At 41.8% G+C, this 15,435-nt stretch overlaps 2 protein-coding genes across 2 annotated transcripts in view; one reads left to right on the top strand and one right to left on the bottom strand.

The window, feature by feature from the left end:
• Positions 1-2,973, top strand: part of CDH23 (cadherin related 23) — a 648,000-nt gene extending 645,027 nt beyond the window's left edge. Inside the window, exon 69 of the mRNA XM_067465691.1 lies at positions 1,527-2,973. Coding sequence (XP_067321792.1) covers positions 1,527-1,853 — 327 coding nt within the window. The 3' untranslated portion in view covers positions 1,854-2,973. The remainder of the gene's footprint in view (positions 1-1,526) is intronic.
• A 2,865-nt stretch (positions 2,974-5,838) lies between these two features.
• Positions 5,839-15,435, bottom strand: part of LOC132771175 (prosaposin-like) — a 110,910-nt gene continuing 101,313 nt past the window's right edge. The window contains exons 12-14 of the mRNA XM_067466202.1: positions 12,607-12,687; positions 10,301-10,402; positions 5,839-6,511 (exon numbers count right to left, since the gene is read on the bottom strand). Of these exons, the coding sequence (XP_067322303.1) occupies positions 6,476-6,511; positions 10,301-10,402; positions 12,607-12,687 (219 nt within the window). The 3' untranslated portion in view covers positions 5,839-6,475. The remainder of the gene's footprint in view (positions 6,512-10,300; positions 10,403-12,606; positions 12,688-15,435) is intronic.

Here is a 15,435-nt window from a genome sequence, read left to right as displayed (position 1 = left end):
GATTCTGCAACTACCTGGAAAAGGTGGCAAACATTATCTGCTTGGCCTGAAGGAGGACCATTCTGCCAACATTCAGATCATGGTTGAATTATGTTTGTATCAGCTTTTAGGAGGATCAGGCTACAAGAAGTTACGTAGTTAGATGTCATCACCATCATCATATGGAGTGATTTTGGCAGCATATGCCAGTTTCTCTCTATTTACATCATGGCTCTCATCCCATAAGTAGAGCTACTTCCAACAGGGCTTCATGACGCATATGGAGATGAACCGGTGAATAGGGAACAATGGGGAGAAGCAGGGTGGCAGATGCTTCCCCTCATGGAATCAGGTAAGGCAGAAGCCAGATGATCTGGGGTGGGGGGTGGGGTCCCCACGTTGGATTTGCCACGGTGTATGTCGATTCCTGTGCTGTCACGTGCTGGGCCTGTGAAAGGGTCTGTAGACAGGACATGTTTTCTGAATGCCCAACGAGATGCTGGGGGTGCCTCGGCTGAGAGGCCTTTCGGATTTCCCCACACAAAGTTCTTTTAAAGACTTAGAAAGTTCAACAAAGTTTTTATTGTTGCTTAAGTCTTCAATAAATCAAATAAATACTTCAAGGCTTTGAATCAACTGGTGGCTTGCTTAAATCTTGTCCGCAAGGGACAGGCAACTTTCTTCATAAACGGTTTCTTCCTTTTATAAGGGAAATCCTTGACCCCTACTTGAGCAATCTATATTTAGGCTTTGCTGGCATGGGGCCCCTACACCCAGTTCCAATTTGCGTTATGGTGCCAGAAGAGGTCCTTACCAGGCCAAAGTCTCTGTGTAGATTTCCAAGAGGAAAGAAGTCCTTTGTTTCCCAGTGAAACCATGGAGCTGTATTTCTCCAGCAAAGAGCTGGCTGTAGAGTTCTGGAACTAAATTCCCCAACAAAGGCTATGCTGTAGTTCTCTGTAGAGCTGTGGGACTGGATCCCCCCAGCAAAGCTGTAAAAGATGAAGCTTTCTACAGGTGGAACTGATTCATGTCCTGTATGAAAGGCTTCTCTGTGTGAACTGAACTAGAGATCAGTTTAGAGTTTAGAAAGGTATGTACCTGGAACTGATAACATGAACAAAAATTGGATTATCTAGAGCAGGGGTCCTCAATCTTTTTAAACAGAGGGCCAGGTCACAGTCCCTCAAACTGTTGGAGGGCCAGATTATAATTGAAAAAAAATAATGAATTCCCATGTACACTGCACATATCTTATTTGTAGTGAAAAAACACTTTAAAACAATACAATAATTAATATGAAGAACAATTTAAACAAATATAAGCTTATTAGTATTTCAATGGGAAGTGTGGGCCTGCTTTTGGCTGATGAGATAGGATTGTTGTTGTTGCTGTGTGCCTTCAAGTCATTTCAGACTTAGGTTGACCTTGAGCAAGGACCGGGTAAATGACCTTGGAGGGCCATATTCGGTCCTTGGGCCTTAGTTTGAGGACCCCCTGATCTAGAGCAAGAATGATGTGTTATTTTCAACTTGGGTTTCTTTCAGCTGATCCAGAATGATTTGGATGAAGATGATGAGCAAAGGAGCCCCAGCCAAGGAAGCCTCCGCTTTCGACACAAGCAGCCCATTGAGCTCAAGGGACCTGATGGGATCCACATGGTCCATGGCAGCACAGGCACCCTGCTGACCTCTGACCTCAATAGCCTTCCTGAAGATGACCAGAAAGTGCTGGGCCGTTCCTTAGAGACACTGACTGCCGATGGTGGAGTATACTGTGATAGGAATGCCCGCACTGAATCTGCCAAATCCACCCCTATGCACAAGATGAGGGATGTAATCATGGAGAGCCCATTGGAAATCACAGAGTTATGACTAGAAGTGGCATCGCTGGTGTAGAACGCCAAGGAAGAACTGGGCCCACATAGACCGTCACTGCGAGAGGGAGAGCACGCACTGCGGGACAAATGTGGCAGAAGAAAATCTAGAGGGCAAGATCGCCGGGGCCTGGCCACCACCCATTCCAGAGAAAAACCTGACCAAGATAGCCAAGTGTTTTGTTATGGCAGCCTTGGAGAGCCTAGACCTAATGGTGAAGGTTCTCCAGACTGTTTACTTTTACCTGGCACTCACACCATTACTTCCATGACTTTTTAAAATTTTTATTTTTAAAATATGAAGTGTTTTAAGAAGCAGTGGGAGGCCCTGAGGCACAAACCTAAGGCAAGAATTGCAATAATCATGGTGCCATGTCCCATCAAGGGAGACCAGTAGGCTCTCCAACGTGTCCTGGATTGCATCTGTAGGTTTCTCCTGCTCCCAAGTTGGTGGTTAGGAGAATGGGCTGCCAACCAAATGCAGCTAAGATTATCCTGGGACTATCAATGGACACACAAGGAGTGTGTGAAAAACTTCAGGAAGCTCCACAAATCAGTTCGACATTCATCTATGTTGTCATATTTTCAAAAGTGAGGGGGGAAAGATGAAGTCATTTCTTCATTTGGCTGGCTTACCAAAACACTGCAGCATCAGAAGAAACAGAGTGAAATTAATTCAGATTCTGAATATAGAGTGTTTGTGTGTAATTTTATTTTACTTTTTCCTTTTGTTTTAAAGCAGTAAAGTGTTGAGAGTTTTTGGAATGGTCTGTCAAAGGAACCAGAAATACATTATACACGAATTTGGTTAATCTGTGTTTTATCTTTCCCTTCCCAACCACCACACGTGATCCTGTGTTTCTTTTATTTGAGTGCACCATATTATGTGAGCTGAGGAACCAGAGCAATAATTGTGTTCCTCAGTGTACCAGCATGTATATTCCCTCTTTATAAAACTATCTACAAAGGGAATTAGGAGCATAACATACTCAAAATGTTGTGTACAATTCTGTGTTTACATATGTGAAAGAGACAGACAAGAAGACACAGAGAGGTCTATGCGCATGCACATACACTCAAAATTCTGCATTGTGAATAAATTATGCAAATCACACAAATCAACTGCACATAATACTATTTCTGTGATCTAGTTTTTCAGAAGATTTACAGGAAGGGCAAAACTACACAGCAAAGAAGCAGCAAATCTGAAGAATGTGTGCCTAAGAGGACTGGCTGGACATTGAAAAATCAGAAATGAGGAAAAACTAGGTAGAGCATGGATGATGATGATGATGATGGGCATGGAAATCTTCAGGTACAATAAATTAAAAGATTAAGATCCCACTACATTAGTTTTCCTGGGAATGTGATGTCTTCATGCCTTCATACCTACTGAAAGGTAGGTATGAAGAAAATACCGTTGCATCGCTCTTCTATGAAAAGCAAGGACTGTTACTCTTTTACTCAATTAGTAAAATTTTGCAGATATGCAGCACTTACCAATGTAACATCATAATGGCTTCGGGAAGCCATTCACATTTTCAGATGTCTCTGATTGCCAAGTTTTAAAAAAAAAATCTGGATTTTCTCTTTCAACGATTGGCATTGTATTGGTGGCATATGCACATGTAAGTTGCACTAAACAAGTGGAGCAAATTATTCATCATAACACGACAGACAATGCTGGCAATGGGTGGAAGTGGAGTTGCACATACAAAAAATTGTAAGTTGCATTTGCACATTATATATTTCACATCACCAAGATGTGACAAGAATTGCACAAGATTACCATTCTGCATAGCGCTGGTATAGAGTATCCCACATGCAAAAATGTACACTATGTTGAAGATGTGAGATTTCAGTCAGTGTGTCATACAAAAAAACACCAATTTCAGTGTGAGGATTTGATATGAGATTACTCACAGACAGTAAGTATACAAAGAACGGGTCTTTTGCTAATCAATGTGTTTTCCCTTCATGGCAGGGGGTTGGGCTACATGGCCCATGTGGTCTCTTCCATCTCTATGATTCTATGAATGGTCACTGGTGTGAGCCTTCTCCGGTTAAAAGTTATCTCACACCACTTCTTTGTTGTTCACTCGTTCAGTCGTTTCTGACTCTTCGTGACCTCATGGACCAGCCCACTCCATAGCTACCTGTCGGCTGTCACCTCCCCCAGCTCCTTCAGAGTCAAACCAGTCACTTCAAGGATGCCATCCGTCTATCTTGTCCTTGGTCAGCCCCTCTTCCTTTTTCCTTCCATTTTCCCCCGCATATTTGTCTTCTCTAAGCTTTCCTGTCTCCTCATGATGTGGGCAAAGTACTTCAACTTTGTCTCAAATATCCTTCCCTCCAATGAGCAGTCGGGTTTTATTTCCTGAAGTATGGACTGGTTGGATCTTCTCGCAGTCCAAGGCACTCTCAGCACTTTCCCCCAACACCACAGTTCAAAAGCATCTATCTTCCTTCACTCAGCCTTCCCTATGGTCCAGCTCTCACATCCATAGGTGACTATGGGGAATATCATTGCTTTTACTATGCGGATCTTCGTTGCCAGTGTGATGTCTCTACTCTTCACTATTTTATCAAGATTGGACATTGCTCTCCTCCCAAGAAGTATGTGTCTCCGGATTTCCTGGCTAGTCTGCGTCTGCAGTAATCGTTGCACCTAGAAATACAAAGTCTGTCAATGCCTCCACACCACTTCTATACTGTCCTTATATCTCAAGATCAGATCCCAGGTTATCTGCTTTAAAATGACTCTCCACTGCCAGATAATCTGAGATAAGATAATCTGGGATCAGTTCCTGGGATATAGGGCAGTGTGGATCCAGCCTCAGATTTAACAGGACTTGCGGCAGTTCTGAGTCTAACTTCGTAGACAACTGGGTTGCTGTAGGTTTTTTTCGGGCTATATGGCCATGTTCTAAAGGGATTTTCTCCTGACTTTCACCTGCATCTATGACAAGCATCCTCAGAGGTAGTGAGGTCTGTTGGAACTAGGAAAAAGGATTTATATATCTGTGGAATGACCAGGGCAGGACAAAGGACTCTTGTCTTCTGGAGCTAGGTGTGAATGTTTTAACTGATCACCTTGATTAGCATTTGATTGCCTGGCAGTACCTGGAGCAATCTTTTGTTGAGAGGTAATTAGATGTCCTTGTTTGTTTCCTCTCTGTTGTTATGCTGTTCTAATTTTAGAGTTTTTTAATGCTGGTAGCCAGATTTTGTTCATTTTCATGGTTTCCTCCTTTCTGTTGAAATTGTCCACATGCTTGTGTATTTCAATGGCTTCTCTGTGTAGTCTGACATGGTGGTTGTGAGAGTGGTCCAGCATTTCTGTGTTCTCAAATAAAATGCTGTGTCCAGGTTGGTTCATCAGGTGCTCTGCTATGGCTGATTTCTCTGGTTGAAGTAGTCTGCAGTGCCTTTCATGTTCCTTGATTCGTGTTTGGGCAATGGTGCATTTGGTGGTCCCTATGTAGACTTGTCCACAGATGCATGGTATACGGTAGACTCCTGCAGAAACAAGAGGATCCCTCTTTGCTGAACGTAGCATTTGTTGGATTTTCTTGGTGGGTCTGTAGATATTTTGTATGTTGTGTTTCTTCATCAGCTTCCCTATGCGGTCAGTGGTTCCCTTGATGTATGGCAGGAACACTTTTCCTCTGGGTGGATCTTCGTCTTTACTCTCGTGGCTTGTTCTCGGTCTTGCGGTTCTTCTGATGTCTGAGGTGGAGTATCCATTGGCCTGTAGAGCCCAGTTTAGACAGCTGCTGCCAATCATAATGGACTATGTCAAATGCTCTGGCATGCCGTTCTTTTTAATATAACTCCTGCATCTGGAGAACATGAGGAGTTTTTAGACAAGCTCTCTCGTAATACTTTGAAGAAAAAAACACATTCCCATGGATTTTTCACCTCAAGAATGTTCCTGGTGTTCCTTAGGGCAGCATATGAAAGATTAACACAGATTAAAATAGTTTAAATGTTTAATGTAGATATGTCAAAAAGCCTTTTAAAGGGCCGGCTTGACAACATACATGGCAATCAGTTTTCTCAGCAATGTGGCTCTCATTTTACATCTGCTGAATTTGTGACCAAATTATATAACAATAATCCTAGACCATCTCCCACAAAACAAGGACAAAAAAATTCACTTTCAAGCGACGATGGGCAGAAGGATTAGAAACATCACATTCCTAGCTTAGGCAGCCTGTTTGGATGTTGAGTCCGATGACGATGGTTGATGACGGATGGATTCTGCCATTACTTTACTAACATAAGGTAATGTATTACTATTATAATAAAACCCATTTTGTTACCTACTCAGATCAATCCCACACCCAACTTCTTTTTCCCCTCCCATGTCCCTTTTCCAAACTGGTTCAAAAGATAAAATGCATGGTGATTCAGAACATTATGAACAAGGAGACAGTCTCGTTCTTTCCTATGCTTCAGATACACAATAGGCATCCACAGCACAAGCAAAGCTAAAGGTGGAGGGAAAAGATGGGTTCCACCAAGATCTAGACATTTTCTTGTTTCCCTCCCAGCCAAATTTCCAATTTCCTTTCACTGAAACCATAGCCACCATTCATCCTTTTGGAAAGATTTTCTCTAGTTCCATGAATGGTTCTTACAGTACTCAGTGGCCTGTGAAAAAAAAGAAATAAAGGGACATATTAAAAAAGGGAAATACAGAATAGAAAGCCATTCTCATTTCATATCTGAAATAAAATGCTGAAAGGCATGGAGAACAAGCTGCATTTGAACTTAGATAAGGGGTTACTATCCAATAATAGTTTTTTATTAACTTGATTTTTAATTTATTTTGAACACACAGTGCATGCGCCTAGATCATGGGTCCTCAAATTAAGGTCTGGGGGCCGGATACGGCCCCCCGTGGTCATTTACCTGGCCCTCACTCAGGGTCAACATAAGTCTGAAAGGACTTGAAAGCACACAACAACAATCCTGTTTCATCAGCCGAAAGCAGGTCAACACTTCCCATTGAAGTTTAAATTTGTTCATTTTAATTAATCTATTGTTTTAAAGTCTTTTTGCACTACAAATAAGATATGTGCAGTGTGCATAGGAATTCATTTATGTTTTCCCAACAGTTTGAGGGACTGTGACCTGGCCCTATGTTTAAAAAGTTTGTGGACCCCTGGCCTAGATGAACATATGGAAATACACTTTTGTAGATACAGTTGCTGCTAATACAGCTCTGAATGTGCATCACAGTAATCAATGTCACCCTTGAGTAAGGTGAATGTATCTCCTTTGTGGACATAGTGGCATATTCTCTGCGGGACTTACATTGTGCACAACTATATAATCATGATCTTTGGGTTGAACTAGGAACATCATTTTCATATTCTAAGTATACTGAGTTAGAAGCAGCACTACTTAAAATTAATTTGACACCATACCAGAGGCCATTTTTGAAGCACACATGACCCCAACCATTTATGGTGTCTCCCAGCTAGTTATAATTGACATGAAATGCACCCACAATCCATTGATTTCCTCTGCCAGCATGTTAAGCAGCTCAAATCAAATCATGTGACCTTCTAAATGTTATTGGACTCCAATTCCCAAATCAGCATGAGCAATAGCTAAGAATGCTGGGAGCAGCAGTCCATCAACATCTGGAGGACTTCCAATGGAAATCCTTGGCCCAGGATTTTCCAATCTCCAGAAACACAGCTTTGGCTTTCAAATCTACAGGTTTGGATAAAACTATTTCTGATTTTCTTGCCTTGTTTTAATTTTTCTTTCAACTTGGTTTGCTTATAGTTTTTTTCCCCTTCCAATATCCTATGGTTAAAGTAAGATAAGACTTTGGCATTCTGATTTTATAAATAACTAGCTGTACCCGCCACGCGTTGCTGTGACCAACCTTCCATCTTTCTCTCCTTCCTTCCTTCCTTCCTTCCTTCCTTCCTTCCTTCCTTCCTTCCTTCCTTCCTTCCTTCCTTCCTGTCTTTCCTTCTCTTCTTCCTTCCTTCTCTATCTCTTTCCTTCCTCCTTTTTCTTTCTCTTTTGTTGTCTCTCCTTTCTTCCATCTTTCTTTCCTTCTTTCCTTCCCTCCCTCTTTCTCTACACCTTCCCCCTTCCTTCGCTCCCTCTTTCCTTCTATCCCTTTTTTCTTTCTTTCTCTCCTTCCTTCCTTCTCTAAGTTTCCTTCCTTCCCCCTTTTTCTTTCCCTCCCTCTTTCTCTCCTTTCTTCCTTCTCTACCTCTTTCCTTCCTCCTTCTCTCTTTGCTTCCATGCTTCCTTATCCCTTTCCTTCTTTCTTTCCCTCTTTGTTTGTTTGGTTTTTTTCTCCCCTTCCCTCCCTCTTTCTTCCCTTTTTTTCTGTATTGTCGTTTAGCTTTTTTTCATTTAGCTTTTTGGGGTTTTTTAAGTCCCTTCTGCTGTGTTTTTCAGTGTTTTATGAGTGAAGGACATACATTGGGTTTTTAAGTGTCTCGTGTCCAAATTTGGTGTCAATTCCCCCAGTGGTTTTTGAGTTCTGTTAATCCCACAAACGAACATTACATTTTTATTTATATAGACTAGCTGTACCCGCCGCACGTTGCTGTGGACAACCTTCCCTCCCTCTTTCTCTTCTTTCTTTCTCTCCTTCCTTCTCTTCCTTCCTTCCTTCCTTCCTTCCTTTCTTCCCTTTTTTATTTCTTTCTCTCCTTTCTTCCTTTTCTTCTTTCCTTCCACCCCCCATCTTTTCTTTCCCTTCCTCTTTCTCCCCTTTCTTCCTTCTCTACCTATTCTTGGACTGCAAGTCCCAGCAGTCCCCCTGATCCATCCATCTACCTACCTACCTACCTACCTACCTATCTCTATCTAATCTATCTAACTGGAGGATTACTGGGAGTTGCAATCCAGGAATAGAAAATGGGAAATATGCAGGGATTGGGATGCTCTCAAAGAAATCCAATGAGAAGAAAGCTTGCATCTTGGAAGCAGTGCATTTGGATCATCCTCCTCTCCTAAAGAGCCTGGTCTAGGGAATGCTAGGAGCTGTAGTCCGGAAGAGAGTGTGGATATGCTATTGTGTGTTTTGTTTGCTGGGGGAGCCGTTTTGCACGTGCGCTGTAGGGTCTTTTTGCTTTTTTGGCTTTTTAAGTCCCTTCCACTGTGTTTTTCAGCGTTTTTATAAGTGGTGGTTACTCGTTGGCCTAATAGGTGTCTTGTGTCCAAATTTGGTGTCAATTCATCCAGTGGTTTTTGAGTTATGTTAATCCCACAAACGAACATTACATTTTTATTTATATCCTATACTAGCCGTCCCCTGCCACGTGTTGCTGTGGACCACATGGGGGTTCTGTGTGGGAGGTTTGGCCCAATTCTATTGTTGGTGGGGTTCAGAATGCTCTGTGATTGTAGGTGAACTATAAATCCCAGCAACTACAACTTCCAAATGTCAAGATTCTATTTTCCCCAAACTCTACCGGTGTTCACATTTGGGCATATTGAGTCTTCGTGTAGAGTTTGGTCCAGATCCATTATTGTTCGCGTCCACAGTGATCTCGGGATGTAGGTGAACTACAACTCCAAAACCAAAGGACACTGCCCACCAAACCCTTCCAGTATTTTCTGTTGGTCATGGGAGAACTGTGTGCCAAGTTTGGTTCAATTCCATCATTGGTGGGGTTCAGAATGCAAATTGATTGTAGGTGAACTATAAATCCCAGCAACTACAACTCCCAAATGACAAAATCAATTTTTTGAGTGAAGGACATAAATTGGGTTGTTAGGTGTATCATGTCCAAATTTGCTGTCAATTCCCCCAGTGGTTTTTGAGTTCTGTGAATACCACAAACGAACATTACATTTTTATATATATAGATTTTCTCAATTTACTAGTGTTATGGATCCACGTGTTGTCCTCCTTTTGACTTACAACACTGCAATTCACTTTTACGATTGTTGCACCATTGCAACAACAAAAGTTCCCCTCAAAATTACTTTTACACTTCAGTCCTCCTGATCTACATTAATGTCCATTTCCAAATTTCTGGAGAGTGGATGGCAGGGCAAGAAATGATACATCCATCCCTCTTCCTGGAAGAAGGTTATATGCATCATTGCTCTACTTTTTGGCAATACAGAAATGGCCATGTTGAGGAGACTGCAAAGCTTTAAAGGTAGGTTTCAGGGATACTATTAGGAGATGTGACTACAAGATACCTTACATCTCACGGCTTCATGGCTACATCTTCTGATGCCAAGCTTTGTTTCATGAGGATATAAAAGAAAATATTTCATAATCCAATGTCCCTCAATCTGACCATTTACCCTCTCCTATTTCTGGTTGACAAACATATTTATTGCATATGTCTAGTATTAACTGGGGCCAAATATTAGGAGAGGGGGTGGCTCCATCTCCCATATGTTCAATGCTCCTTCTTCCTCCTTTGGGAACGTTTTTCTGCTTACCCTGCACTGCGTTGCAGTCTCTGCATTCTTGCACCAGTAGCTAGGACCCCAGGAACAAGCTTCTAGGCCCAGAAGGTGAGATGATGGACAGGCTCCGATTTTCTGTAGGATAAAGAATTGAGATCACAAAAGAGATGTAACTGTTACTATGCTATTCCTCTTCTCTTGCAAGAATGAGGGACCTATTATATTCAATTCAAGGTCCAAATGTCCTTTTTTTAAAAATAGTTTTTTTTTTATTATTTTATCATAGTTCAATACATTTGTTATACATTGTTTATTTTACAGCAGATACATATTATTCAAAACAACCTACCATACTTTAACTTTTGGCATCTACTATTATTTTTCTGCTTATACATCTTATCTAACCCTCACCACTATGAGGTATGAGAAGAATGGTATATAAAAGTTTTAAATAAATAAATAAATAAATAAGAATAACGCAAGAGTGAAATTTTTGTGCAGTTTTTACCTATTGTTCACAGAACTGGAGGTGTTTCAAAAGAGTATTCTGCACAGAAATACATAAGCTGTTTTTCACATGAAAGTCTTTTTATATAAAAAACATTTTCCATGCAAAAAACCAGATGTTTTCCACATGTGTTTTCTACATTGATAACCAAAATCTCGCATAGGCATTATTATTATTATTATTATTATTATTATTATTATTATTATTTGTCGTGTCAGGAGCAAGTCGCTTGTGGTGTGAGAGAATTGGCCGTCTGCAAGGACATTACCCAGGGAACGCCTGGATGATTTGATGTTTTTAGCATCCTTGTGGGAGGCTTCTCTCATGTCCCCGCATGAAGAGCTAGAGCTGATAGAGGGAGCTCATCCGCCTCTCCCCAGATTCGAACCTGTGACCTGTCGGTCTTCAGTCCTGCCGGCACAGGGGTTTAACTCACTGCGCCACCGGGGGCATAGGCATTATGTATGTACTGCAGTTAAAGTGATATTGGCTAAATTCCAGCTCAACCCCCACAATTTCCACTTACCAAGCGGCAGCAGCTGCAATCAACAAGAGTCTGTTCCCCTGTTGCTCAGGAAGCAGTTCGCTCCTATTCCCACCACCTCCCAGTTAGAAACAGGGTCCCAGTTATAATTCTGCCTCATATCTGAGATCACTCACATATGGAGATGGATGTGAATGACGGTCAGCTGCTTTCCAAACTCCATTGATCACAGCAGCTGCTCCCCAGTAAGTGGATCATAGAATCATAGAGTTGGAAGAGACCTCATGGGCCATCCAGTCCAACCCCCTGCCAAGAAGCAGGAATATTGCATTCAAATCATCCCTGACAGATGGCCATCCAGCCTCTGTTTAAAAGCTTCCAAAGAAGGAGCCTCCACCACACTCCGGGGAAGGCAGAGAGTTCCACTGCTGAACGGCTCTCACAGTCAGGAAGTACTTCCTCATGTTCAGATGGAATCTACTCTCTTGTAGTTTGAAGCCATTGTTCCACGTCCTAGTCTCCAGGGAAGCAGAAAACAAGCTTGCTCCCTCCTCCCTGTGGCTTCCTCTAACATATTTATACATGGTCTTCATCATATCTCCTCTCAGCCTTCTCTTCTTTAGGCTAAACATGCCCAGCTCCTTAAGCCGCTCCTCATAGGGCTTGTTCTCCAGACCCTTGATCATTTTAGTCGCCCTCCTCTGGACACATTCCAGCTTGTCAATATCTCTCTTGAATTGTGCCCAGAATTGGACACAGTATTCCAGGTGTGGTCTAACCAAAGCGGAATAAAGGGGTTGAGGAGCTGTCACAGACCCTATGTAATCCCTTAACCAAGGCTATATAGCGATTGAATGTGTAACCGTTATGATTGCGAAACTCCAGGTTACATATTTGTAACTGATAGAAAATTCCAGAAACTTTTGCATGAAAAACATGTTTTTCATATGCCCATGCTTCCTTTTTCAGGCAAAAACTCTACAGCAGGAAACTGCAGAAATTATTCATCATCTCGTGTCAGGACAAAGAAGACAAATATTTACATCCCTATTTGATACCAACTGTGGTTTTGTTGCCAAACAACCCAAGAGAAGCACGCATGCCTTTCATTTTGATATTGTGGCTATGACAGCAAGTAGAAGAGTATCCATTTATATTTATCACTGAACTAATACTTTGCATTTATATTTGTCATCTCCTTATTGCTAGGAAATTTCTCAATTCCATTCATATCTACCCAGAAATAACCCTGGTTTAGTTCAGTGGACATATTTCCAGGAAAATATGTAGACAATTATAAGTAAAGCACTTTCCTCAAGACTAAACCAACTTTATGACTTGACTTACAGCACACACATATGTTGGTTGCATGACCTGTATCAGGAGTTGGACAGCAGCCGGTTCATACTGCAACACAAGTTCGTCACACTAAAGGAACAAAAAGGAAAGCAGAACATGTAAGACTCTTGTAGCAGAAATTGATTCCCCTGATTAGATCTTTCAGTTAATCAATTTAAACTGAATTTATTTAGTTATTTACTACCACACTTTTATCCCGCCCTTTTCAGCCCAAAGGCGACTCAGAGCGGCGTACAGACTGGCAACAATTACATGCCGAACACACATAAATACATCGTTTTAAACAGGTTAAATCACATAATAAAATTCATATAAAAACCATTTAAAACTATAAACATCAATGACTTCTAGGTTTAAATCCATGACCATTTGCATCATTAAGCCGTTCCATATTCGTTCACAATACTGAGTTTATCTGGCTACAATGAGTTTCCAAAATCTTGCCAGGTTGTTACTATCTAAAGGTGAGGAGAGAGGGGGCCGATCTAATATCCCCAGGAAGGGAGTTCCACAGTCAAGGGGCCACCACTGAGAAGGCCCCGTCCCTCGTCTCTGCCAAGTGCGCCTGTGTCGCAACTCAGGGTAGTTTTCACCTTCCTCAAGACACCGCCACACACCAAGGCTGTAGTTTTGTAGTTTATTGATAAAAAGCAAAATCAAAACAGAGAAATAAAGATGCCAAAGCTCAGTAGGCAAAACAGAGTCTTAAATGCAAAGGCGAGGTTCCCAAGATCCACAGGCAAATAACATGAAGCATAACCCCTTAGCAATGGTCAATCAAGAATCCATGGTAAACAATCAGTATCAGAATCCAAGTCTTAAAGAAGCCAGAAGCGTTCCGCAAAAACCAAGGTAATTCCACAGAAGTTAACGGGTAGGAAGCAACATTGGACTGACAAGAAATGCCTGTCAGCTACATCATTAAATAAGCTTCCCTGACATGAAAGCATTGCGTTGACCTTTGGCTTCCCGCTTGCTGGCCAGGCGTGTGTTTCTGCGAACCCTTAATTGAAAACGATCCTGTCTGCTCATTAACTCACCATTATCTTCAAGGCTATGCAACTCCTTATCTTGGCTCAGCTGGGTCAGATCACTCTGGGAACTGAAAGGAGTCTCCATCTGCACTTGTGGTATTTCACTATCTCTATCTATCTATCTATTTATTTATTTAGACCATTTCTACCCCGCCCTTCTCACCCCCGACGGGGGACTCAGGGCAGCTAACACAGGCAACTATTCAATGGATTTTTAGTGGATTTTGGTGTCCACAGTTTCAGAGGAACCCATTTTTCTTTTTGGAACTATTCAATGCCAACAGTATCAAAACAACAATATAAAACAGCAATATAAAATTCATTACATAACAATTAAGCAGTGATATTAATTAAAATTACATAACCACATAGAACAGATCACAGAATCACAGGTCATAAAGCCATTTCCAATTTTCAAACAATCCTATTGTCCAAGTTCAGTGCCTAAAGTGCTGTTGTGCCCACTAGCCAAAGGCCTGGCTCCAAAACCACGTCTTTAGTTTTTTCCTAAAAGTAAGGAGGGAGGACACCGATCTAATCTTGCTGGGAAGCGAATTCCATAAGCGGGGGGTCACCACCGAGAAGGCTCTGTCCCTCGTCCCCACCAGATGTGCTTGAGACGCTGGTGGGACCAAGAGCAGGGCCTCCCCAGTAGATCTTAAATTACGAGGTGGAACGTAGAGAAAGATATATGTTCGGATAAGTAAGCTGGGCCAGAGCTGTATAGGGTTTTATAGGCCAAGACCAGCACTTTGAATTGTGCTCGGAGGTGGACCAGTAGCCAGTGGAGCTGACGCAGCAGGGGTGTGGTATGCTCCCTGTATTGCCCTGTATGTATATCTAGAGGCACATTACTTTCTCCGGGGAACAGGCTTGCTGTTTCTTCTTCAGAAGCCACACTATCAGCCCTGTCTGGAACATGTACAGGAATCCGTAACCCATCAGCCTCCTCGTCATCCTGCAGAAAGTCAGGCTCAGAAGGCACAGCAGACCCCAAAGTCCCAAACAGTTCAGTTTCAGACTCAGACTGAGCCACTACAGCCTGTGAGGCAGGTGGGATCAAGAGCAGGGCCTCCCTAGATGATCCTAAATTCCTGGAATGTTTATTTATTTATTTGCAGTATTTGCATACTTCTTTTCTCACCCTGAGAGGGACTCAAAGCGGTTTACACATAAGTAATGGCAAAAAAATTAAATGCCAGTACAAACAATTACAATTATACACTACAATTAGACATAAATCAAATTACAAAATACATCCACGAGCAATAAAACAACCATTAAAACAATAAAACAGGTTCATAAGGGGAGACCCATTTGGTAAATTGGGCCAGAACCGTTCAATTTAATTTGAATTCACAGGGTCTAAGGAAATCACCCCATACTTAGTGCTCTCAGAAATGTTTAACTAAACTCCTACTTTCACCAGACAGTATGGTTGTGTTGGAGGGAATTAGAACTTGTAGTCAAACACATCTAGAAAGTACCAAGCCAGAGAAATATAAGAACCCACCACTTCAAGGACTCCCCTGGTCTTATATTGTTCAAAATGCCTGAGTATAAATCAACAGTTTCATCTTGACATGTACCTCATCTTCAAAGTATTTTCTGTTTATGTTAAAGTACTGGGCTTTTCATACTTCAATAAACACCAAAACCATGAACTCCTTATTCCTTATTCTGGATTAAAGGCTAGAAGCAATGCTGCTGCTAATAAGCCAAACACCATAGTTGGCCTTCACACAGTAGTTACGAGGCATGTGCAATCCATGGTTCTAAATTA

Source organism: Anolis sagrei, chromosome 3, assembly GCF_037176765.1.
Source record: "Anolis sagrei isolate rAnoSag1 chromosome 3, rAnoSag1.mat, whole genome shotgun sequence".
In the NCBI taxonomy this organism is placed as follows: domain Eukaryota; kingdom Metazoa; phylum Chordata; class Lepidosauria; order Squamata; family Dactyloidae; genus Anolis; species Anolis sagrei.
This window is presented reverse-complemented; position numbering and strand designations above follow the sequence as displayed.